This window comes from Hyperolius riggenbachi, chromosome 5, assembly GCF_040937935.1.
Source record: "Hyperolius riggenbachi isolate aHypRig1 chromosome 5, aHypRig1.pri, whole genome shotgun sequence".
Classification (NCBI taxonomy): Eukaryota; Metazoa; Chordata; class Amphibia; order Anura; family Hyperoliidae; genus Hyperolius; species Hyperolius riggenbachi.
Genome location: NC_090650.1, coordinates 363,867,703 through 363,895,348, shown reverse-complemented (window position 1 = coordinate 363,895,348; position 27,646 = coordinate 363,867,703). Strand labels below are relative to the sequence as shown.

Below are 27,646 nucleotides of genomic sequence, written 5' to 3'. Positions count from 1 at the left end.
AGTTGGCCTTTGAGGAATGGCGACATTGGCTAGAAGGGGCAGAACACACCATTACAGTTTACACGGACCACAAGAATTTAGAGTACATTGAGGGCTCTAAGAGACTTAGCCCCCGACAGGCCCGGTGGTCGTTATTTTTTTCGAGATTCAGATTTGTAATCACGTATACCCCTGGTAGTAAGAACATCAAGGCTGATGTCTTATCCAGGTGTTTTGAGCCCGAGACAGCACAGCCCTCAGCCCCTGAGACCATTCTACCTCAGAAGGTGGTCTTGGCAGCCACTGAGACCTGGAAAGACTGGACTGTCACTCTGAGTCCATTCCAACAGGATGTTCCAGAGGGGAAGCCTGAGGGGGTCCTGTTTGTACCATTGCCTTTTCGCTTACAACTGTTGCAGCTGTTTCATTCCCACAAGAATGCTGGGCATCCTGGGGCCACCAGAACTCAAGATCTGCTTGCTAGATGTGCTTGGTGGCCGTCATTGGCAACAGACTGTAAGGAGTTTGTAAGAGAGTGTGCAGTGTGTGCTAGGAGCAAACCCTCCCATCAGGCACCTGTTGGAACATTGCAGCCATTACCAGTTCCGAGTGAACCTTGGACCCATTTGTCCATGGATTTTGTGGACGAACTCCCCAGGTCTGAGGGCATGGCGGTCATTTGGGTGGTAGTTGATCGATTCAGTAAGATAGCTCATTTTGTCCCCCTGAAAGGACTCCCCTCGGCCCAGGAATTGGCTGATCTCTTCATCCAGCACATTTTCCGCCTGCATGGCATTCCGGAAAATGTAGTGTCAGATCGGGGAGTCCAATTCGTATCTAAGTTTTGGAGGGCATTCTGCCATCAGTTAGACATGGATCTTTCCTTTTCATCAGGCTACCACCCACAGACCAATGGCCAGACCGAAAGAGTCAACCAGTTCCTGGAACAGTTTCTGAGATGTTATGTTGCAGATGCACAAACCGACTGGGTAAAATTGTTGCCGTTTGCAGAATTTACACACAACAATCTAAAAAAGTTTCTCTTCAGGATTTTCCCCATTTCAGGTGGTGTCGGGAAGGTCACCTAAGTTTGCCCCATTGCCAGTGGCTTCTACTCCGTTTCCAGCCATGGAGGATTGGCAGAGGTCCTTAAAGAAAATTTGGGGAATGGTTGAAAGAAATTTGGGGAGGGCTTTTCAGAACCAGAAGAGATAGGCTGACAAGAGACGTTCCATAGAATGGGAATTCTCTCCAGGGGATTTGGTCTGGGTGTCCACACGACATTTGGCTCTAAAGCAACTGTCACCCAAACTGGGCCCTAGATTCGTGGGTCCCTTTCCAGTGACCAGAAAAATCAATAATGTCACTTATGCTATTGATCTCCCTACCAGCATGCGAGGTGTGAGATCATTCCATGTGTCCTTACTTAAGCCGGCGGTGCACGTGGATTCCGACCCCCCCCCCCGTGTTGATTGATGACCAACCTGACTATGAGATAGAAAAGATTCTGGACTCCCGGCTTGTGCAGAACTCCGTGCAGTATCTGGTTCACTGGAAGGGATATGGCATAGAGGAGAGGACTTGGGTGCCAGATTGTCGTATGCACGCAGAGGAATTAAAGAAGGAATTCCATGACTCGCATCCTGGAAAACCTGGTGGGAAGTGTCCGGAGTCCACTCCTCAGGGGGGGGGGGGGGGGGGGGGTACTGTAATAGATCGCGGAAAAGCCACCGCGTGTACTGGCAGCAAGGCGGTTGATTCCGCGTCCAGCGCGGCGGTTTACACGCAGCAGCGTGCGGCTGGGTCTGTTAGTTCACACAGGTTGAGGAATACGCGCGCGCGCTGAGATGCAGAACCTTTATGACAAACGAGGAGGGATAAGCTGACCAGGTTGGTCAGCTGACCTCAGGGCAAGTGGCTATTGGTTGGTCGGTGATGGGTGGCGCCGGAGAGCGCCGCTCTATATATAGTTACTGCTGGTCAGTCTTAAGTTGTCTGCCGTTGTGAACACATACGTGAAAGCACTCAGACCATAGTCAGATCCCACAGTGTGTTAGAACCAGCAGGACCTGGGAATTCACACTGAGCCAGATTACTTCTGTGTTATCATTGTGTTATACTTCAGACTAGTTCCAGGGTGTTGAGACCACGGACCTCACACTCAAGACTAGGGATTCTGTGTTATCATTGTGTTATACTTCAGACTAGTTCCAGGGTGTTGAGACCACGGACCTCACACCCAAGACTAGGGATTCTGTGTTATCATTGTGTTATACTTCAGACTAGTTCCAGGGTGTCGAGACCACGGACCTCACACCCAAGACTAGGGATACTGTGTACCATCATATTATACTTCAGACTAGTTCCAGGGTGTTGAGACCAAGGAGCTCCCACCCAAGACTAGGCATTGTTTGATATCTGTTATGACCTATTGCATTTCCGACTATCCCTCTGCTTTCTGATTCGGTCCCTACGCATATCTGATTACCTGTTGCCAACCCTGCCTGCCCTTGGTTACCGAATCAGCCTTCTGTCTCTGTACCTTATCTGCCCGTGTGTTGCCGACCTGGCTTGCCTGACCATGAGAGCTATCTCTCTCCATTGAGAGATTAGCCTCCAGACCTGCTCGTGACACTCACCTTCTAGGTGTCACTCAGCCACAGGTCCTTCCTGCTTTCCAGCCTGGGGCTCCACCCCTTTGGATGTCTCAGGCTGCTGGAAGGTTTTTGCACTTCCCAGAGGTATTTCCCATACTGCCAATGACCACCTGCTCCTCGGGTGGTCCCACTCAAAGTCATTACTGTTGCACCAAACACTCACACTATATAGGTGTCCAGAGGCTAGTTATACTTGGATTATTGGTGATTCTGCAGATCATCAATAATCAGGTATATATCTGTATTCTTGGTGATACTGCAGATCACCAATAATCAGATTCTCTCTGTGTGCTGACACCGATCGTTACACTGATGAAATCTCCCAAACCCAGAAGAGAGCAGTGCACAACCAACTGGTCGTGGACTGCTAACGGGGGAGCCTGCGGGGGAACGTGGACACTGGGAGGAGAATGGGAAGGCTCTATAGGACCAAGAGCCTTCTCTCTCCTTAGGTGAGTATCTTTTTTATTTTTAAAAACACTTCAGACTCCCTTTAAAGACTATTATTATTTACCACTCAAATACCAAACATTTTACCGCATTTTCAAAAATGTGGAAAAATCTTTCAGAATTTCAAAGACCCCTAGAAAATACAGGAAGAGAATTTACTGCCAAAAAAATATTTACCGCGCATAGCTGTGACGTACGGATTCACCAGCGGATTGTGCCTTCCGCGCAATCATACAAAAATGAGCACAAAATATGATCTGGAGTACCCCTTTAAATTCATTATCATGTGAGTGTTTGTTTGTACTTACTGAGAGAAGCCATTTACCCTAAAACCAGAGCCATTCACATAGCTCACAAATCTACTACAAAGGTAATGATAAAAAGATATATGGACAAGAAAACATTCTGCATGTCTAAGCCAGCCACAAATTAGAGGAAATTATGTGGTGTATATTCTGCCTTAAGGCCCGTACTCACGGGCTGCAAAACTCGCCTGTCGCCAGCACACGTGAGCGTGTGGGCGACAGGCCGGCGACAGCTTCTCGCCAGGTCCCTCCGCGTACACATGCGGAAGAGGGACCAGCGGCAAGGCGGAAGCTGTCGCTGACGTTCCTCCTCCCCCCGCCGGAAGCTCACCGGAAGGTCTGTGAACCTCAATGGAGGTTGCTGTCGCTAGTCCGCGTACTCACGCGGACTAGCGACAGTTGCGGCGGGGGGCAGCGGCGACTGTCGCCATGCGATTGAAAGTTTCAATCGCATGGCGACATAGCGACGGGCGACAGTTCGGGGGCGCGCGCGCGTGCGACGGCCCATACTCACGGGCGACCTGTCGCCGCAACACGCGCGCGCCGCGTGTTGAGGCGACAAAAGTCCCTCGTGAGTATGGGCCATTAGAGAAGGGGTCCATAAACCATGATGGCAGAGTCACTGGTTCCTACTTCAAAGGTTATCTATCAGGGGGGCAATAAAGCTCCTCCAGGAATATTCCCCATTCTTGTAAAGATAAGGGGATGCCTGGACAACCAGAACCCCTCATAAAGTCATTAAGATACATTCACATTCCTGCTCTAGCCTGATGAGAGTTAGAGAAAATGGCTTTTAATTCCCCTTGATATGAAAGAATAGTCATTCAGACATTTTACTAAATTAATCAATGTTCCATCAATGCTAGCCATTTCAAAATTAGCAGACAATTATTACAAATTATTTGTGTGTGGTGGGACCACTCAGCATGGCCCTACCACCTTCTGAAAGCAAGCAACAGTGTGCTCCGCCTTGGAATACCCCAAGACACCCATGTTTGGTATCTGTGTGACACAGAGAACGCCAGAGGCGTGCTCGTGTCACTCGCTGCGGGTAATGGTCGGCTGGCGCCGAATTATGGACTTCATATCTTCTGTTGGACTTATTACCGCAAAAGGACATACTGTAACTTGACAAACTGATCAGATTATCAATAGCTATTCTTACATTTAATCCTTATTATTTCTGTATCAATTTGTTTTTATTGCTATATATTTTTGTTCTGCATTATTAAAAATCGTTTGTCTAAGTGCTGTTCTGAAAAATCTCCACAAAAAGAATTCACATCTTCAAAGAGAGACGTTGCCATAACAGTTTTGATATTACTATTGTTGGTTTTCTATCTCTAGAAAGGTTGTCAAATTAACCCTTTTTCCACAACAGTCCAAAAGGTTACTTTGCCTGCAGTGCTGACTGCCTTCAGGATTCCCTCAGGGTCTGAGGCTTTATGGTAAACATCATGGCCCTACCATCTTCTGAAAGCAAGCAACAGTGTGCTCCGCCTTGGAATACCCCAAGACACCCATGTTTGGTATCTGTGTGACACAGAGAACGCCAGAAGCGTGCTTGTGTCACTCGCTGCGGGTTATGCTCGGCTGGCGCCAAATTATGACCATTCCAGTTATTTTTTTTTTTTTTAATTGTATTTATACCAGTTATTGCATGTTCTTTCTGCTTGTTATGACAAAGGGCGGGAGAAGGCACACCCCACCAGCTCTTTTTACAACTCCGCCCTCTGGCAGAGGAAGAGTTAAAACAACACTGTTGGACACAAGAGAGAGGCTTTTGTCCAGCCATCCATACCATCAAAGGATTGGCATTTCATTCTATCAAAGGACTTATATCCATTCCACAGAACTTTCCAGAATTGGACTCCGCCTTGGAATACCCCAAGACACCCTTTTTTGGTATCTGTGTGACACAGACAACGCCAGAGGCGTGCTCGTGTCACTCGCTGCGGGTTATGGTCGGCTGGCGACGAATTATGGACTTCATATCTTCTGTTGGACTTATTACCGCAAAACGACATACGGTAAATTGACAAACTGATCAGATTATCAATAGCTATTCTTACATTTAATCCTTATTATTTCTGTATCAATTTGTTTCTATTGCTATATTTTTGTTCTGCATTATTTCTTTAAAGAAACAATTAAAAATCGTTTGTCTAAGTGCTGTTCTAAAAAATCTCAGCAAAAAGAATTCACATCTTCAAAGAGAGACGTTACCATAACAGTTTTGATATTACTATTGTTGGTTTTCTATCTTTAGAAAGGTTGTCAAATTAATCATTTGTCCTACAGTATTTAGCTAGAGTTAGACTTAGCGCATTCGCATGCTTTATTGTGGATTGGTGGCAGCGACCTGGCCTCTATATGAGAGCCCAGATTGTATTGATTGTAAATACAATCGAAATTGGGCTGTGTGTGGACTCACCAACCAATCCAAAAGGTTACTTTGCCTGCAGTGCTGACTGCCTTCAGGATTCCCTCAGGGTCTGAGGCTTTATGGTAAACTGCAGCAAAGGGAACAGGAATTGGAGGGTGACTGTGCATACGTCACAATAGCTACCAGAATTGAGTACTTATATTTCAGCTTTAATGCTCAGTGATGCTGAACAGAGAAGTCTCCATTTACCACAGCTTTGGTTGACCTCAAATAACCTTTTTAGCTTAAAGAAGATTTCATATTTCATGACAAAAAAAGATTTTTCTTACACATTTGCTCTGTGCTGACTACTTCATTGCTGTCATAAGCATCAGGTCTGGTTGAAGATGTTGGAGAATGAGTCCTCGCCCTGCTCTGTGAGGTTGTGTCAAGCGTCTTTGATCGTTGCCTCTCAATTTCATTTGTTTCTTCCTCTGGCTCAGGTACAGGATAATGTAACTCTGATCCTGGTGTAAAATAAAAATATAAACCCTTTGGAAATATTGGTAAGGAAACACATTTTTTTCAAGTATTTTCAGAATTAGCCCTGGATGCCCTTGTCTGTTCTACTCGTAGGCTGGTAACGGGCCTACAAGTAGATTCTATATGCTGAAATGACCTTGTTTGATCTCGAGGAACAAGCCTACCCAAGACCAGTAATAAGCATCTTCCCTACACGGCTGCCAACTGTGTAAATCTCAACCTAATTACTAGTTGTGGTTGAAAAAAGAAGACTTTGGTTCACTGGAGACCACCAAACTATTTCTCCAGGGGACATCAAGATGGCCATTAATCCTTGTGTTAGGAGGCAAGACTCCAGTGCTGAAAGGTCTGACAAAATATGGATTATTCGGTATGAATACACAGATATATCAGATGCATGGTCCTTTCACAGCAATAGGTAAATATTATTATCCACAGCAGAGTGCCAAGCTATTTCGAAAAACAATACCCTACAGGTTATTTAAGTTTAGCTATTGGATAAAATTATTCAAACAGTCTCCGCATTCATTATGAATATGAATGGTGACCATGCATAAGTTTCGTCAGAACAGGTCAATGTTTTCATTACACAGAAAACGTAAATTAACTCCTATCTCATATAGACATTTTTTTTAACCAAGTTATAATTTTGGCTGAAGGTTTGTAAATCTTAGATGCGTAACTTGGCTGCCCTTAAAGCAGAACTCTGGACTAAATAAATCTAACAGAATGATAGCTTAATGTGTAAACCCAAACGTAAAACATAACTATCTTGAAAAATTGTAAAATTTAAAATATGCACATGTAAAATGTAGATTTCTCCCAAAGTAAAATGAACCATAAATTACTTTTTTCCTATGTTGCTATCACTTACAGTAAGTAGTGAAAACATGACAGATTAGACAGGTTTTGGGCTAGTCCAGTTTCTCATAGGGGGTTTTCAGGTATTTCTTTATTTGTCAAAGTACTTACTGAACGTACGTTGCTCAGTCCACCTGCCAAAATATTGTGATGTCATCTTTATACAGATCCTTTCTAGGGATTGCTTTTGTAAAGAATAAAGGAAACCTTGAGAATCCCCCATGAGGAATGGACTAGTCTAAAATCTGTCAGCACTTTTTACTGCCTTCTGTAAGTGACAGCAACATAAGAAAAACGTAATTAATACTGCATTTTACTCCAGGAGAAATGTACATTTCATGTGTATGTATTTTAAATTTTACAATTTTAAATTAGATAACTAAATATAAGCTTTAATAAAAATAGAATTGCAGTTGTTAATAAGAGTGCTTAGAATAGCTGTCTAGGATTTGCCACCTTTGGTTGAGTCATATCAGATCAGAGACAGGGTTTTACACCCAATATCAGACAACTTTTAAATACCCATTTCAGGTTTCCTGGATCACTTAGGATATACCAACTGGGGTCTTCAGGGATCATTGGTGATGCTTTAGAAAATTAAGGTCACTGTATATTTTACAAGTACTATATTTTTCTATGTCAGTCAGAACATTACACACTGTACCTCTGTAACAAAGATTATCTCTGCATCCTCCTCCATAGCTTGGTGGGCAGCCAGAGCAGGGGCGGCCATGTTTATAGGGAGCATGTCCCCACCAGTTTCCCCTACAGAGACAAAATAGTGTACGCAATGTGTAATTCATGCAATCTAATATTCATTTTTGTATGATTTTTTTGTTTTTTTAGTCAATAATAAACAAAACTGACGATAAGTACATTTGTAAGAGGTTGTATATGAAAAAATATGAAGCTGATAGTACAAGAAATCAAAGACACGAAATGCAATCTTAGTTTAGATAATGTAGTGAATTGTAGAGAATAGTTTGGTATAGGCTCTCATTCTGAGCATAGCTGGGGTTCTGCAGCTGGGCTTATGTGAAGTCCCGCTAATCCTCAGATGAAAAGTAATGAGCAAAGTGAGGTAAGCTAACAATATGCTTTCATTAATAGGGGTACAATAACTTGAAAGCAAATATGTATTTAAAGCCAATGAAAAAAAACACACAAAAAACTCTTCTTCCTTCTTCCCATCCAACTAACTATCTTAAACTGGACCTGAACTCTTGCACAGGACTGAAGAAATACATAGTGAAATGTACCTTGTATGTATTTAGAGAGTTTAGCCTGTCTAGTTTCCCCTCATATGTGTCTAATTACATCTGATCTCCCCCCTGTGTCACATGACTGCCTATGGCAGAGATGGTAGATAAGGCCATTTGAAAGCACAGGAGGTTAACAATATGTCTGCTTCCATGAACCAGGAAGTATAAACAGTGCAGATTTATTTTAGGATTTATATCAGGTGTAACAAATGAAATGTTCTTTGTTTAAAAGTTATTATGCTGTTGCATAGCTTTTAGAGCAGAGAGGAGGTTCTGCGTTCAGGGACGCTTTAAAGAGAACCCAAGGTGGGTTTGAAGAATATTATCTGCATACAGAGGCTGGATCTGCCTATACAGCCCAGCCTCTGTTGCTATCCCAAACCCCCCTAAGGTCCCCCTGCACTCTGCAATCCCTAATAAATCACAGCCACGCTGCTGACAAACAGCTTGTCAGAGCTGGCTGTGTTTATCTCTATAGTGTCAGTCTGCTGCTCTCCCCGCCTCCTGCAGAACTCCAGTCCCCGCTTGCATCCCATCCCTCCCTGCTGATTGGAGGGAAGGGACGGGGGCAGGGACCGGAGCTATGCAGGAGGCGGGGGAGCAGCTGAGACTGACACTACAGATGTAAACACAGCCTCACAGCACAGCTGTGATTTTTGAGGCATTGCAGAGTGCAGGGGGACATTAGGGGGGTTTGGGATAGCAACAGAGGCTGGGCTGTATAGGCAGATCCAGCCTCTGGATGCAGATAACATTCTTTAAACACACCTCGGGTTCTCTTTAAGGACTAAATAGGAAGGCAGGTTAACAAATACATGCCCCCCTCCAAACACACTAGAGGGAGAAGATAAGTGGCTCATATGCCATGTCCCTTTCCCAGAAGGTCCTGCAGGAGGCCAAGACTCTACTCTTCCATGAGAATACCCTTGGAACTAGTCTGTCAGACAAAGCATTTTATCACACTAAGGTCTTCATCAGTGATTTACTTCGTATTGGATGAAACCCAAGTGCTTGAAGGAAACGCACGCAAACATGAAAATATAAAGAGTATGAGGTTTATTTTTTTCTGTTTGCATCAGGGGTATTTTTTTTTTATAAACTAGGGGACTCTAAGGCAATGACACAAATAAACTAAACCTGGCTAATCTGTATTAGGCTGAATTCAAAAGCCTTGTACGTAATGATCAAAAAATATGCATGATGTAAAAGTTTTATAAGCAAATTCTTGGAACTAATTAGGTTGAGAATTTCCTGCTTTTACTTACAATTTCCTCTAAATGGGTTGCGTAGGAAAATAGGTTAAAAAAAGAGCTCAACGCTGAGAATTTCTAAGAATTTTAATGTTAGGGTTAGATATTAGTTTCACTCATTAGTGCTCTTTTTAACACCGGTAACACAAATATCCACACACATCAGTCATCTGACTCATTTCCTACTAGTCTTGCCTTGCCTATAGAGGTTGATGTAGTGATAACACAGAGGAGAGGGAAGAGGATAAAGAATATATTCTAGCCAAGAGGTAAGAGGCAGTCAGCCTCACACTGTATTTTATGTCCCTCTACAATCATATTACATGCAGCCTGTACATTCTGTATTTGCCTTTTTTAGTGAGTATTATCAAAGTTCATAAACTGTGGAGGAGTTTCAGCACAATATCAGGCATAAAAACATCCCTGATTATCTACTGGGGAAACGGTAAAGATTTCTTGTGAGAAAGGTAGTATCAGCTACTGATTGGGATGACGTTCAATCCTTGGCTACAGTTCCCCTTTAAAGCATAGAAATATGTAATTCGATGTTGTAACCCTTCTGAAAGAAATTGAGGTCTGATCGCACTTACTTTGGAGAATAATTGCATACTAAGTATATTGCTTTTGGCCAGATTTGTCCCCAGACGTTCATGTTGTGACATAGATTTATGGCACAACCAATTCTGCTACTTGTTGCCCAAACTACCTATGAAAAAAAGAAAAAACACAGAGAAGTAACGACAAGCAAGCAAATAACGGACAATGTCTGGTTTATTATGTATAGAACACCACCTTGAGATCCATAAGAAACAAAGCCACTTGCGTTGATTCAACTCCTCTTTCAGCTGCCTGATGTTTCATTAAATTAGAAATACCTTTAAGTTGTTTATAAAGTATTAGCAATGTAATTTCTAAAGGGCTCTTTTATCTGGTCTTCTATCAGCTCTGGTCTTCTGCTAATGAGGTAAGTTCCACAGGCCTCTTAAGAATAAAAGTAATTATTGTGATAAAGTATTATTGTATTTTTCGAAATATAAGATGCACCTTTTCTTCACCAAAACTGGGGGGATAAGTTGGTGTGTCATATTCCGAAGATACGGTAACTAGTGGCGCAGAGGGCGCAAGGAGCACTTACCACATCCAGCGCTGTGTTCCTCTCCCCCTCGCTCTGGTCCTCTTCAGGTAGATACGCTTCTCTTCTCCCCTTCTTGCAGCAGCAGTAGCGATATATACTGCGTCCGCCTGCCGCTATACAGCTCCTCCCTGTAGGGCTTAGTGTAGTGTAGTGCAGTGTAACATGCGGGTGCAGCAGGGATTAGTGCAGTGTAGCTTAGATAGAGTAGCTTAGAGACAACTAAGGTTCATAAGACCCCCTTGCACTAAAGATGCATCAGGTTTAGTACTCTTTCCCTGATTTTTGGCTTCTAAACCTAGGTGTGTCTTATAGTCCAACAAATATGGTACCCTAGTGTTCCAGCTCTGAGGAAGAGTTTCCGCGCCCTAGCTAATGAAGTAGTGCTTACAGACCTCTTAAAGTAAATCTGAAACAAAATTAAACATATGATATAATGAACTGTATGTGTAGTATGGATAATTGATAGTACTGTACATTAGTAGCAAAGAAAAAAAAGTCTAATTTTTATTTGTAGTTACATAGCTTTATTAATAACATTCCATCAGCCTTTCATAGTTGTACTCTGTAATTAAAGCTGTTCTACTAATGTAATTTAAGCTCTAAACCCAGCAGAGCTAATTACACGTTGAGCTTTTCCTACAGTAAAACCTTATCTCAAGCTATCTCTCACTGTTTCTTGGCTGTTCAAGCTCTTCAGTTGACCAAGTTAGTTAAAGCGGAATATAACTGTCATGAACGGGGCAGCTGCGGCGAACAGCGCCGCCGCAGCTGCCTCCATGCCCACAAGTAGTGGAAACTGTTGAGCAGGTTTTGGAGCCCTCCCGGGAAGGGCTTGAGTTGGATTGGGCATCAGAGTTGGCCCCTTTTCAACAGGAGATCCCTGAAGGCAAACCAGAGGGGGTTCTTTTTGTTCCCCTCCAGTTCAGATTCAAGGTCTTGCAGACATTTCATGACCATAAAAGTGCTGGTCACCCTGGGGTGGCTCGTACCCAGGAATTATTAAGTCGGAGTATGTGGTGGCCCTCAATCAGTTCTGATTGTAAAGAATTTGTGGGAAGCTGTGCCGTTTGTGCCAGGAGCAAGACTTCTAGGTAAGCTCCTGCAGGCACCTTACAGGCTCTTCCAGTGCCCGAGGAACCTTGGACCCATGTGTCCATGGATTTCGTGGGCGAAGTGCCTCTCTCCAAGGGTAAAACGGTCATATGGGTGGTAGTCGACAGGTTTAGTAAGAAGGCACACTTCATCCCCTTGAACGGACTCCCCTCTGCACAGGAATTGGCAGAGCTGTTTGTACTCCACATCTTCAGACTGCATGGGATTCCCCAGGATGTGGTGTCAGATAGGGGAGTCCAGTTCACCTCTCGCTTCTGGAAAGCTTTCTGTCATCAAATGGGGATGAAGTTATCGTTTTCCTCCGGCTACCACCCACAGACCAACGGTCAGACCGAGAGGGTAAATCAGGCCCTCATGCAGTTCCTCAGGTGTTACGTGGCTGATACCCAGACCGATTGGGTTAAGTTTTTACCTTACGTCGAATTTGCCCACAATAACTTGAGGTCTGCATCATCAGGGTTCTCTCCATTCCAGATTGTTACGGGGAGATCACCCAAATTTTCACCACTGCCAGTGGTGATATCACCATTTCCAGCTCTGGAACACTGGTCAGAAACCATGAGAAACATCTGAAAACAGGTGAAAGGAAATTTGAGAAAAGCTTTTTCGGCCCAGAAAAGGCAAGCCGACAAAAGACGTTCTGTGGAATGGAAATTCGCACCGAGAGATTTGGTGTGGACTTCCACTCGGCACCTGTCCTTAAGGCAGCCCTCTGTCAAATTGGGTCCCAAATTTATAGGGCCCTATCCTATTGCTAAGAAAGTGAATAATGTTACCTACATGGTGTCGCTTCCACCCAGTTTCAGGGGTGGTAGGACGTTTCACGTATCACTTTTGAAACCTGCCGTGTATGTGGATTCCACTCCCTCCCCCCCTGTGGTGGTTAATGGAGAGCCCGAATACGAAATAGAAAAGATTTTGGATTCCCGGCGAGTGCATAACTCTTTGCAGTATCTGGTCCACTGGCAAGGGTATGGTCCAGAGGAGAGATCTTGGGTACCACTCGCCCTGCATGCACGCAGAGGAACTCAGGGAGGAGTTTCATAGATTGCATCCAGATAGGCCGGGTTATGCGTGTTTGGAGTCCACGCCTAGAGGGGGGGTACTGTCATGAACGGGGCAACTGTGGCGAACAGCGCCGCCGCAGCTGCCTCCATGCAGCCACCCGTCCTCCCGGCGTCTAGGACGCCGAGGATGGAACGTACGTTTGGTAGCGAGGCCACCGTCGCGCACAGACGGGACCTTTTATGCTGGGAGGAAGCCGGTCAGCTGACCTGCTGGTCAGCTGATCGCAGAGGAGACTCACGGTGCCCAGGATTGGCTGTGCGCAGGGGGGCGTGCCAGTGAGGTCTCCTCTGCTTCTAAAGCCTCCGGGCTTCAGTCTGGCACTGTCTGCTGTCGCGAATACCTCGTGTGTTAGCGCTCAGACCTTAGACTAGATCCTAGGTGTTGAAATCAAGGGGCTTGATTCACAAAAGAGTGTTAACTGTTAGCACGGCCGTTTTCGCGCGAATTTTCGCATTGCGCGCGATCGCAAATTTTTGCGTGAAACTATAACGGTTTAGCGCGCAAACGCGAATTTTACCGCAAAATCGATATCGATTTCCGCGCGAAAATTCACGTTTGCGCGCGAAAACATTATCGTTTTGCGCGAAAAATCACGATCGCGCGCAATGCGAAAATTCGCGCGAAAACGGCCGTGCTAACAGTTAGCACTCTTTTGTGAATCAAGCCCATGGACTTCACACCCAGACTAGGATATTGTTTATATTGTACTGATTTCCTGTGTATGACTCTTGGCTAAACTCTGACTCTGATCTCGCTTTCTGATTCTGTACTTCCGCCTTTCTGCCTTAAAGTTGCTGAACCTCTGCCTGATTACCGACTCCTCTCCTGCCTCACGATTCTGTACCGATACTTACCTCTCTGTTGCCGAACCTTGCCTGTCAGACCATTCTACTCACCAGTGGGCCCTCGCCACTGGTGAGGTGTTAGCTTCACCAGCTCCTCTGGTGAAGTTATTCTTTAGTGCAGTACTGTTTGCGTTTTCTGCTCCTAGGCTGCAGTACAGTCTGAATCACCTGCTTCTCAGGCGATCATTAGTTCAGTACTGTTTGTATCTCCTGCTCCTAGGCTGCAGTACAGTCTGAGTCACCCGCTCCTCGGGTGATCACTCGGCTGCAGTACACTCTGAATCACCCGCCCCTCGGGAGATTCGGTCTCTTCAGTATTGTATCTCCAGCTTGCTGGAGCTTGAACCCTATTACACGGTCAGTGTACCGATAGTACCTCACCAGCCCCTCTGGTGAGGTCTCATAAAACTATTAAAGTTACGGTTGCACCAAACACTACACACTCAGCTCTTTGTGTTGCTATACTGGGATTATTGGTGATTCTGCAGATCACACATAATCAGGTATAGCGTCTGCATTATTGGTGATTCTGCAGATCACCAAATAATCAGACATCTGAGTTGCGACACCCAACCATTATTACAATAACCCTGCATTTCAACTTTGCTCTAAAACATTATTTACAGCATATTATATGCAACCAGCATTTTTTTTTTACTAGACTAGCATTGGAAGGGTTACACACAGAGCTTTAAAGTACCGTGGATAGAAATGCAGACGCATCCGAAGTTTAGATAGATACATTTAAGTAAACACAATGTAACAAGTGAAGAATGTTACACACTTTCAGGCTGTCCTCCAGCTCCTGCACAGTCAGAGAGTGTGTGTCACATTCCACACTTGTTACCTTGTGTTTACTTAAATTTATCTATCTAAACTTCGGATGCGTCTGCATTTCTATCCACTGAACTTTAAAGCTCTGTGTGTAACCCTTCCAATGCTGGTCTAGTAAAAAAAAAAATGCTGCTTGCATATAACATGCTGTAAATAATGTTTTAGAGCAAAGTTGAAATGCAGGGTTATATTCCGCTTTAACTAGCTCAGAGAAGCTCTTTCATGCCACCCGGCTGAAAAAAAAAATCTCTGGGTAGAACACTGTCCAAAATATATGAATGGCACCAATACCTTACACGGAGGTACAGATTGGCGGGAAGAAGTCTTAAAGGAATTATCAGGCTAAATTAAGAAAATAAGCACTACTTACCCGGAGCTTCCTCCAGCCCCAAGCTCCGAGCATGTCCCTCGCCGCAGCTCTGCACGCAGCCGTTCGCTGCAGCTCCCTCCCAGTCCCCGACGATGACGTCAGGCTGACCTCCAGGTCGGCCTGTACTGCGCCTGTGAGAGCAGCGCTGTCAATCACCGCCACATCGACCGGAGCGGACTACTGCGCCTGCGTAGTCTGCTCTGGCCCATGTGGCGGTGATTGACAGCGCCGCTCGCGCAGGCGCAGTACAGGCTGACCTGTAGGGCAGCCTGACGTAATCGTCGGGGCCCGGGAGGGAGCTGCAGTAAACGGCTGCGTGCAGAGCTGCGGCGAGGGACATGCGCTTCATTTCTTAATTTAGCCTGATAACTCCTTTAAGAGATCAGAAATGCTACAAAGGCCACAAGGTAAATTACTGAGGAAAAAGGATGCCTAAGAAAGACTGGATTTAAAAACAGAGGTCCACAAATAAAGAGCAACACACAGATAAAAGGAGCTGCTGCCCAAGGAGTTTGTACACAGAATAAGAGAGTGCTGCACATGGGGGGTACACATGAAGAAGAGGGATAGCTTCTGCACAAATTATATGGAAGTCAGGACCAAGACAAGACCATGAATCTGGTTATTGCTCCTCTATGTGAAAATTCAAAGCATTTTTTTAATCAACCAGGTTATGTTGTGTACAGTCTTTTTATGCGGTATTATGCACAGATTTAATAAATAAAACAACATCATACCTGGGTGTAGTGAGTACATACAGGGCCTGAACACCTGAATGGGCAATAGGGGTCACATTCCTGTGGATATGGGTATGTGTAATCCCTCACTTCATCATACCAAGCCTGGACATGGTAAGTTGGAGGCCTGAATCTTTTTACAAAAAGACAAACAAAAACATAAGAATTATTTTCCACCTAATAATGTGTTGACCTGTTTGAATTGAGAAATGTCACCTACCTCCCCCAGTGAGCACCCAAGTTCTGTCCAATGGATGGAAGCAAATGTGCTGGTCCGTGTTCCCATAAGCATGTATTGGCCCAGTCCTCTGCAGATCGTTCAAGTTCTGTATCCCATATCTAGAAAAAGTATATCATAACTGACACAAGCAATAAGAAAATCCTTCACTTACACATACATAATAGTCAAATAATCTTAAAGAGGAACTCCAGTGAAAATAATGTAATAAAAAAGGGCTTAATTTTTACAATAATTATCAGGGATGGTCGTAGTCAGCCAACTTCGCTCCGCTGGAACTACGCGTATTTTTACGCAAATACGCTTCGCAATCTACGGCTCTGAAATCAGCCACTTCGCTACGTTAGCATACCGTAGACTACGCATTAAAATACGCAAGCTTCACGTATTGCGTAGCGTAGTTGATGCGACCGCTTATGCCCTTATGCGGAAAAATTTCCGCAATAATCTGCTAACTATGCGCATAGACAAACTAATATAAGCATACATTCCAACATCCAATGCGGAATTGTATGCGTATAAAGGCCAATAAAATTTCTGCGCATGCGCAATGACCCATATAAATGCAGTTACCGCACGCGTAGTTGACTTCGCAATACATACGTCAACTACGCGTAGCGGGAGAAGCTACGCATAGCGGGACTACGACTACGCGGAAATGCGTATGTGTAGTTCTTAAACTTCGCCTACGAACTACGATGCGTAGTTGCATACTACGATGCGTAGATTCGCGCTGGCGTAGTTTACGAGCAACCCTGATAATTATAATGTATACATTATTTAGTCAAGGTTTGCCCATTGTAAAAGCGTTCCTCTCCCTGATTTACATTCTGACATATATCACAAATTTTTTCTCATGAGTTTTCTCCAAGGAGATAATTTTTTCATCTTTGATTTAAAATATCTTTTTAGCACTTTGCAATGCGAAAACAACCATCAAGTAGGTGAAAAAGTACTGTCAAAATTATTTTGAGTATTTGCTTTCTGGTGGTTTTACCTCCTTAGCGGTAACCCCGTGCTGGACACGGGGTAAGCCGCCGGAGGGTGCCGCTCAGGCCCTGCTGGGCCGATTTGCATAATTTTTTTTTTTCAAACACGCAGCTAGCACTTTGCTAGCTGCGTGTTTGGTACGATCGCCGCCGCCCGCCGCAGATGCGCCGCTACCCGCCGCTAAACAGCCCCCCCCCCCGCATACCTCTTGCACAGCCTGGCCAATCGCCGCCAGGCTGCACTATGGGGTGGATCGGGACTCCGTGTGACGTCACGACGTAGATGACGTCGGTGACGTCACTCCGGTCGTCGCCATGGCGACGGGGGAAGCCCTCAAGGAAATCCCGTTCAGAACGGGATTTCCTTATGGGCAAGCGGAGGTGGCGGGGGGACGCCGCAGGGAGGGGGGAAGCATGTAGCTAGCGCTAGGCTAGCTACATGCTAAAAAAAAAAAAAGGTTAAAAAAAAAAACCCTGGCGCAGCCGCAGCAATCATACCGCCAGGGGGGTTAAAAAGCATTTTATATACAAGTTGTTAAAATGCCAAGTAGGAGAAAACTCAGGTGAAAAAGTGAATTGCATATGGGTCCAGGTATCCATATAGATTCTTGTATAATATATAGATGACAAATCAGGTGTTTTAGATATTTTGTAGCTGTAGCATAGGCCAAGAATAAACAAAACTAACTCAAAATTGAAATAAAAAGTAAAATGTAAGATTAACAGGTTAACAGATAAACAAGTTTGATTTAGTTATAAGTAAGTTAGGAATAAATGACAAGTAAGATCAGGAGGTACCCTATATGAGTTTAGTTAGGTCTACAATTCAGTCAGTATTTAATATTCATTAAGGTAAATGTTGTCTATTAATCCATATTTCCAATCTCTCTTTAAATTTCTCAGTTGTACTGTTCACATTAGCATATATATATATATATATATATATATATATATATATATATATATATATATATATATATAGATTATCTTGGCAGTTATTTTTAAGAATTTGTAGAACTTCGGCCATATTGGGACCTGCTCGAAAAAGGGACCAATCTTTCACATATGGTGGAGCTGTCCATACATTAAAAACTGTGACACCAAACCTTTTTACTTATCTCCCATATAACAGGTTCAAGAATTACACCTAACCCAGCTCTAGCACTTTTTTAATATAGATATCAACCTGATTCCTATACTGTATAGGTTTCTAATGGCCAACATTATGCTAGCCACAAAAGTGGCTATAGCCAGACACTGGAGAGACTATAATAGTCCCAATATGGCGGAAGTCCTACAAATTCTTAACACTAGTCTTTAATGGAACGTAAGGCTTGTTCAGATCAGCAGGGAACTGCATAACTGGTAGATGCAACTCCCAGCTCTTTTTTTTTTTTTTTTTTTTTTTTTTTTTTACTGCACAGATGATGTAGCCATTCTGTATGGCTAATATTGTGGTGAAACCCCTCCCATAGTAGGCTGTCAGGACCTAGGTCCTAACAGTTTCCTGTCTATGAACCTCATTGCATTATGGGAAATAACAGCTGATTCCAACTGCCAAGCAACCTGTATCTCCCTCTGTGCATATATATATCTATAAAAAACAACCATTTAGCCTATCACAATGTTAGTGGGTTTGGTTATAAATAATGGCAGTTGGTGCGGTCTAGTTTTTTTCTAGTCTTGCAGTAGTTAAGATGATGACGTGCAGGCTGATTGTGGATCAAACAATCAACATGAACAAATTACATGGTGACTATCAATAATTTCTTGATCCCTCTTCTATTTTTAACTCCTCCTCTTTTTCGCTAAAGTTCCTTTTTAAGTCAAAAACCTCTGATCTGCATGGTTTTTCAGGGTCTATGGCTAATAGTATTGGAGGCATAGGATAAGCAGGACAGCCAAGCATTGCCTCCATCCCACTTTTGATACAGTTTTTAGGATTTCCCCATGAGAATAGGAAATAAATGACTTGGATAAAGTGAAACACAGCAACATGGAACTAAAGTTGTAAGTTACCCTTTAAAGCACAATTGTTCTTTTACAGACCTCATACAGTTTATTACCTTTATTTTTACTTTTACAGTGCCCTTCTTAGGTACAATGACATCTATAAAGTAAAGGCACATTCATTAGGAAAGGAGTAGGACCTTTGGACACTACTGCTTTATGTCCCAATAGGAAGATTCCTATTGTTTATTTATGAACGGTAAGAAGTAGGAGTAATATCTACAACTGGAAAACAGAGGGCAATACAATCCAGAACTAGGGTCCATCTGCCCCTGCTCCAAAAAAACACCATGATAAAACAAACAATTTCGTTTTTCATTCAAGTAACTCAGACAGAAACCTGCCATCGTAAATGCTGTATAGAGATGGCCCGAACGGTTCACCAGCGAACTTCCGTGGTTCGCGTTCGCGGAGAACCGCAAACTAGCGCTAGCGCTAGGCTAGCTACATGATTTAAAAAAAATAAACATTTTTAAAGTGCTGCGCCGCCATCCTGGCGGTTTTAATAGACCGCCAGGGAGGTTAAGCAAAAATCAGTTTATTTAGATACTCCGAACAAGGTGCAATGCGTTTCGCGGGTATATCCCACTTCCTCAGGCAATAAATAGGAGCATATCACCAATGCGGTCCGGTACATAGACTGGCGCCTCTATGTACCGGACCGCATTGGTGATATGCTCCTATTTATTGCCTGAGGAAGTGGGATATACCCGCAAAACACGTTGCATCTTTTTCGGAGTATGTAAATAAACTGATTTTTGCTTAAAACAGCAATTTTTTGTGTCTGTTTTGGAGGGGTAAGTCCACCGCTACCTACTTCATTTTATCCATTTTAAAGAAATATTGTTTTTACCCTGTTGGCGCCTCTGTACTACTATTGCAGTTGTTTCCACCCCTGGTGGAGGGGAATTCTTCCTTTTTCCCGATCTACAGAGAGCGACTTCTTAATCCTGAGTGGGGACAGGTCTAATCTCCTCACCTGCCTTCATAGTGGTTACCTAGACGGTAACCCTTGTTTGTGAGTATAACCTACCTATACTTACCTTCCATACCCAATTTACAGTACATACTACACTATACTGGGCATTCGGCATCTTCCCTTACACTTATTTGCAAAATGTTTATTTGTACCTTGCCACATTGCACGTTGTAAAAAAAAAAATAATAATAGTAATGTTACTTGTATTTTTACGGGAACTTCTGCCGTGTAAAATTACCTCTTTAATAAACACAGGCAAGGTGTTAAATGAAAGTCACAAGCCATATTCTCTCAATAGTACAATATATTTACTGTTGCCTCAAGTCAGCTTAAGAGCATCCTATAAAGCTATTTTCTCCTGATCAGTCACCAATTTTTTCTGCTTGTGCAATTTCCCGCTCACCGTTTTTTTTTTTTTCCCTACGTCCACAAAGAGGTTTCATATCCTGCTTTATACTTATTTTGGCCCTTACTCGACACCCCAGACCAGCCATTTTGGCCCGGGAGACAGTTTTCTCACCTCTTCAGCAGGTTCTTTAACTTAGGAAAATATCTGCCCTCAGTTAATATGAGTTTAAATTATAGGTGTAAAACAAGGACTTGAAAAAATGGCAACTGACTTCCACTAAAGTCATTTTGATAATAAGTCTTTAAACCATAAGTAGTTATACATTCAGCTCAGCCACAGCTGTGGAGTCATAGTCGTGTTCTATTTATAGGGAGAAGTATCATTCTAGGTCATACAAATATGTACATATGGACAGTTGACTACACATCTGGAGAAAAGGCCAAAGTGCAAATGAGGGTATGCAAGCAGGTGCCGTAGCAGAGATTTTTTTTTTCACTTGGCTTCTATACTGAAACGTTACACTTGCAATAATTACGTGTAGTGTTACTATAACACCCAGTCTATAGTTCTTATGGAGTCTGGGGATCTCCAGTGTTGCGTGCATGCTTTGCATAAAATTGCTTAAATTTGGTTTTTGCTGCTCATTCCTTGGTATTTATTTATAATTTCCCCCTGTGAGTGTGCATAACCACGCCCACCTCTAGCACAGTTAAGCATATAAATGAGCGGATTGCACATGTTCAGAGAGTTCATTCAGTAGCTAGTAAAAGGTGAGGTGTTTTTAATTTCCTTTTCTTCCATTTAGTTGACTCTTGAAATTTTGGTTTAGTTCCCACTAGACTGCTAATAAAAACTGGCATATTTTAATGGTTAGAGTAGGACTCACCAGATTGGGGACACTTTGGCGCAGTTGGTGAGCTTAAGCACGTTAAAGCGTAACAAAGAGCCCCTGTCACTGTTTTTCCTGTTGCGTACTGCAGCCCCTCTCTCTCTCTCTCTCTCTCTCTCTATATATATATATATATATATATATATACAAAGACATAGACCCACTCTCTCTCTCCTTCCCTGGCTTTCCTACACAGGCTAGCTGTAATAGTCCAGCAGGAGAGGTGGAGCTAAATCCTGCTTACGTGTGCTCCTTCTCTCCCTACCTACTGCATGTAAAAATAATTACAGAGGTGATAACTTAAGGCCTGGAGATAAGATCGTGACTGATAAGATAACACTCTCACTGTGAAAGCTTATAGGCATGTACACACGCCATACTGTAGCGAACGACGGGCTTGTTAGACTCTCCTGCTGGGCCAACAGTAGCACGTGTGTACACGCTGTCGGCAGACTGATAAGAGATCCGCTGAGCCGTCGTTCGCTACAGTATGGCGTGTGTACGCGCCTTATCACTACATGTTAATAATGCAAGCTTCTTTAGTGAATTAACACCTAAAATACTGACTGATGTTCGGTGATAAATTTTCACCTTCCTTATTATCCCTAGTATGAACTTAGTGAATTGTGGCTATGCTCTGTTGAGCAGCCTGTTCTGTTCTTTGGATAGGGGTTGCAGAAAACAAGCAGCCTGTGTTGTTGGAAACTACTAGGATAGGCTTATTATTATCCAACTGAGAGGATCACTTTATACTTGAGCTGAGTCAAAGCTACCTACGGCAAGCTCAGAGGTACTGTATGTACATACAAGATCCACATACCTCTGTGCTTTGTTCGGCCCTCTCCTCATTTCCCCCGGTCCCCATAATCACTCCTCAGAAAATGACTTTCAGCTGAAGTCAAATTTCAAGACAGGAAAAGGGAGTCTTGCTGCGATGTTCCAGTTGCTAGCCAGTCTCTTCCTGTCTGAACATTTTAATTAAGACTAAAGTCAATTTATTTTAAAAGAGGAATTATAAGGAGTAGGAGAAAGAGGACGACGACGAGGGAAGGAACGGACATCTCAAAGAGGTACAGTACATGGATCCAGCATGAACATACCACTGTGCTTATCATAGGTAGCTTTGCCTTAGTTCAGGTACACTTAACAAGGAGGTCAATGACATTGGTGTTTATGCTAGATATTCATACAACATGACCAGGAACTGTTTTGGCCAATGGAAAGTGAGTGTATGTATTCAGCATAGAGCATTTTTTTACTGTACTCAAAATGTCAACCCTGCTCTACCAGATTAACCACACCATAAGAACCTCTACGAACCAATTATTATTATTATTATTATTATTTAGTACCTTTATACAGTAGCACCGATATCTTACGCAGCGCTGTACAGAGTTTATATTGTCTTGTCACTTAACTGTCCCTCAGAGGATCTCACAATCTAATCCCTATCATAGTCGTATGTCTATGTATGTATCGTAGTCTAGGGCCAATTTAGAGAAAAGCCAATTAACTTATCTGCATGTTTTTGGGATGTGGGAGAAAACCAGAGTGCCCGAAGTAAACCCAAGCAGGCGAACATACAAACTCCTTGCAGATGTTGACCTGGCTTGTATACAAACCAGGGACCTAGCAATGCAAGGCGAGAGTGCTAACCACCACGCCTATGATCAAAAATTGCAGGGGTTACGACTAAAATGCCTCCAGATCATGTGACATCAGGAGCCATGTATGCAGCACAGAGCAAGTGGCTGTCAGGAGGAAGAGGAGACAAGAGGCAGTGGGATCAGGGCAAATATAGTCACATAGTTCAGATTATTTTAGTACTCATCATTGGTCATGGTAAATGGGGGGCACGGGTGTCCAGGGCCGGTTTAAGCAACAATGGGGCCCCAGGGCAAAATAAACCTGGGGGGGGGGCCCCCAACATATACCCTGGAACAAAAATTGGCATTAGGGGACCTTTTTGCAGCTGGTATAACAGGGTGTGAAGTCCCAATCGGTCGGAGCTCCACATTCTGGCTATCCCAGCCTGCATGGGGGACAAGGGGTTAAAAAGTTTCAGGAGGGGGAACCCCACATAATTTTTTTTTAAAAAAAAATTCCCACACTCTAAACATAAAAAAAAATAATTGGGAAAATAGGAAAAAATGTCAGGGATCTTCATACAGCCATATTGCGGCTGTATAGCGATCCCTGGCCAAAGCGCTGCGGCTGCATATAGACCCCCTGGAAACCCCGTCAGGAAATTTATTGTGCTTTCGTTTGATGCATGTAAAATTACACTACCGTTAGGTTTGCTACTAAAAGTGACATTTACCGCATTTAAAAGTATACTTTTTTCCTTCAAAACTTTAAAATCGATTTTCTCAAAAACGATAAGGTCTTTTTGAAAAATTGTTTTTCCCTCTTATTCCTAATGATCTCCTTAACATATCCTGCAAATTTAGGGTTTCTAGCATTTAAAGTGGATTTGCTATTAACCATTAAAGTCGGCAGGTTTTTAAATGTGTATTTTTTTTTTCCTTTGAAACTTTAAAATCGATTTTCTCAAAAAACTATAAGGCCGATTTGAAAAAAAAAAATTTCCTCTTGTAGCCACTGGGGGCCCCTACAAGCTCTGGGGCCCTGGGGCAGCTGCCTCCTTTGCCCTAATGGTAGCGCCGCCCTGCGGGTGTCCCTTGCTACACCCCTGTCCGCTACCCAAATTACACAGTCGGAGGTGGCATAGCCGTAATTTACATTGCAGTCTATGGCAACCCAAATTACCTGCTTCTGAGGACAACTTTGTAAAAGAGAAATGTTTGTAATGCTACTGTTTGTAAATAGAGGACTTTTTAAGGTATTAGCAAGAAGTTTGGTACAATACTGTACTGCTATTTTTTTTAAGTTTTAGCATTTCATTTCCATTGTATTGCAACCAGAAATTAAGACTTTTTTTCCTTCCATTGGTAATTACCACCTACTATTGCTACAGTGAGCTGAAATCTATGCCAAAGAAATATAAGTAAAAAAAAATGAGTTTGCAGTCTAGTGCCTGGAAGGAAATGCCATGTTTTCCATCTGAAAGCATGAATGACTAAACATCCTGCTTGCCAATGGACATGACTAGGTATTCTTGAGCACCAGCTGATGAGCTCATCATATGCCATGGTACGATCTGCACTCACTGGCAGCATAAATCTTCAGCATGGGTGGTACATTGGAAGGCTGAAACTTTATGTGGTGAACAGGCTTGCGGGAAATTATGGTCAATTTCAGATCAACTACAAGTGACAGACACCAGAGAAAGAATCTACATTTATCCAAGAGAAAATGTGGTTGACTGGGATAAGGTCTGGGGATTTGAAAGGCCAGGGAATGGAGATCAAAATGTGATTAAATCGGAGAAGGCAACTATCAGCCGGTTTGGACAAGCCCAGTGTCAGTATTCCTGTGCAAATTGCAGCAGTTTTTTTGTAATGAAGCATCAAGAGAATGTGTGCGGTCACCAGCTTTCTGCTTCGGATCGCCATTCGCAACAAGACTCACTACATATGGAAGCCCCCTAGTTCATTTGGAAAGTGAGTTGCTCCAAGGTAGCCTGCCAATTAGCCCACACAAACCTGTGCAACCAACATTTACTTCTCACTCACATCGATGGCTCATACTGCCTCACAGTTACTATAATGGGTGGTCAAAAGGGTACCTTTCATCCACTAACAGAAAACTTTAACCCGAGTATTTTGTAAACAGATAAAATCTACCAAAATACTGCTATGTGGCCCGGTAGTCATAAATCTTGCCTTTTTCAATGTATGTCCAAAGAACAAATATTTCCACTCAATGTGCACTTTATACCCTAACTCGGGTAGGCACAGCCAGTGCAGGCCTCCAAATCCAGTACAGAAGGAATGTCCAACCCCAGTCCCGGACGTCCATATCCATGCCAATCTTTAGGTTGGACAGAGAAATGTGTTCTCCTTGATGAACTGTGTCCTTCCTGATTCATTCCCATCATTCAATTTGAGCTGTGACAAAAAAGTGTGAGAACCTAGGCCCTTGAGTTGGAAATCCCTGCAGTATACTCAACTGGCCACGCAGGTGTATAAGAAGGAGGCAGGTGTGATGGGTACATGCCCAAAACATGTAGTGTGATGTTGGCACCAATACATCTCCTTTAAGCATACAAATGTGGCGTGTTGCCTCCATCTTATTCTTAACATTTTTCAATGCATGATAAATTATACTTGTTTTCCCCCATATTGTTGCTTAACTGCTGCTGACATCCCATCTTATACACCAACAAAGTTTGCATTCATTCAATGGCTGTACATCCCTCCTATCAGTGGTAGACAGTAATGACTCAACCATGTATGAACGCTGTAGGTTATGAGCACAGGTTAAGAAAGACAGTGGTCTATCCTCCCCACCCTATATATATATATATATATATATATAGAGAGAGAGAGAGAGAGAGAGAGAGAGAGAGAGAGAGAGAGAGAGAGAGAGAGAGAGATACAGTGAGTTGCAAAAGTATTCTGCCCCACTGAAGTTTTCCACATTTTGTCATATTACTGCCACAAACAGTAATCAATTTTATTGGAATTCCACATGAAAGACCAACACAAAGTGGTGTACACATGAGAAGTGGAACGAAAATCGTACATGATTCCAAACATTTTTTACTAATAAATAACTGCAAAGTGGTGTGTGCATAATTATTCGGCCCCCTTTGATCTGAGTGCAGTCAGTTGCCTATAGACATTGCCTGATGAGTGCTAATGACTAAATAGAGTGCACCTGTGTGTAATCTAATGTCAGTACAAATACAGCTGCTCTGTGAGGGCCTCAGATGTTGTCTAAGAGAATATTGGGAGCAACAACACTGTGAAGTCCAAAGAACACACAAGACAGGTCAGGGATCAAGTTATTGAGAAATCTAAAGCAGGCTTAGACTACAAAAAGATTTCCAAAGCCTTGAACATCCCACGGAGCATTGTTCAATCGATCATTCAGAAATGGAAGGAGTATGGCACAACTGAAAACCTACCAAGACAAGGCCACACACCTAAACTCACATGCCGAATAACGAGAGCGCTGATCAGAAATGCAGTCAAGAGGCCCATGGTGACTCTGGACGAGCTGCAGAGATCTACAGCTCAGGTGGGAGACTCTGTCCATAGGACAACTATTAGTCATGCACTGTACAAAGTTGGCCTTTATGGAAGAGTGGCAAGAAGAAAGGCATTGTTAACAGAAAGCATAAGAAGTCCCGTTTGCAGTTTGCCACAAGCCATGTGGGGGACACAGAAACCATGTTGAAGAAGGTGCTCTGGTCAGATGAGACCAAAATGGAACTTTTTGGCCAAAATGCAAAACGCTATGTGTGGCTGAAAACTAACACTGCACATCACTAAGAACACACCATCCCCACTGTCAAATATGGTGGTGGCAGCATCATGCTCGGGGGGTGCATCTCTTCACCAGGGACAGGGAAGATGGTCAGAGTTGATGGGGAGATGGATGGAGCCAAATACAGGGCAAACTTGGAAGAAAACCTCTTGGAGACTGCAAAAGACTTGAGACTGGGGCGGAGGTTCACCATCCAGCAGGACAACGACCCTAAACATAAAGACAGGACAACAATGGAATGGTTTAAAACAAAAAATATCTATGTGTTAGAATGGCCCGTTCAAAGTCCAGATCTAAATCCAATCGAGAATCTGTGGCAAGATCTGAAAACTGATGTTCACAAACACTGTCCATCTAATCTGACTGACCTGGAGCTGTTTTGCAAAGAAGAATGGGCAAGGATTTCAGTCTCTAGATGTGCATAGCTGGTAGAGACATACCCTAAAAGACTGGCAGCTGTAATTGCAGCAAAAGGTGCTTCTACAAAGTATTGACTCAGGGGGCCGAATAATTATGCACACCCCACTTTGCAGTTATTTATTTGTAAAAAATGTTTGGAATCATGTATGATTTTCGTTCCACTTCTCACATGTACACCACATTGTATTGGTCTTTCACGTGGAATTCCAATAAAATTGAGTCATGTTTGTGGCAGTAATGTGACAAAATGTGAAAAACTTCAAGGGGGCCGAATACTTTTGCAACCCACTGTATATATATATATATATATATATATATATATATATATATATATTCTATTTCTATTTCAGGCCTTTTTTATAGATTACCCTACTGTCTGCCAGGAGAGAAAATATGGGAAATGCTGAATGATTGATACACAAACAAAATTCACACCCCATAACTTCGTACCTGGATTTGAGCTTTAATAGTTTTCTCGATGAGAAGAACATGATGCAACGTGCAGACTTTGACTAATGCCAGTCCACAGAAGATAACTTTTATGAATACTGCGGTACTTTTCTTTACCTGCTGTTGGCAAAGCTTGTGTATCAAACTTACCCGG

At 43.2% G+C, this 27,646-nt stretch overlaps 1 protein-coding gene across 2 annotated transcripts in view; it reads right to left on the bottom strand.

The window, feature by feature from the left end:
- CRISPLD1 (cysteine rich secretory protein LCCL domain containing 1) overlaps positions 1-27,646 on the bottom strand; it is a 103,653-nt gene that overhangs the window by 31,545 nt on the left and 44,462 nt on the right. Inside the window, exons 3-7 of one of the 2 annotated variants that reach the window (XM_068234830.1) lie at positions 15,995-16,113; positions 15,775-15,907; positions 10,263-10,378; positions 7,825-7,925; positions 6,107-6,283 (exon numbers count right to left, since the gene is read on the bottom strand). In XM_068234830.1, coding sequence (XP_068090931.1) covers positions 6,107-6,283; positions 7,825-7,925; positions 10,263-10,378; positions 15,775-15,907; positions 15,995-16,113 — 646 coding nt within the window. Of the gene's footprint in view, positions 1-6,106; positions 6,284-7,824; positions 7,926-10,262; positions 10,379-11,136; positions 11,193-15,774; positions 15,908-15,994; positions 16,114-27,646 lie in introns of those variants that run through there. The other variant, XM_068234831.1, reaches the window with a different exon arrangement.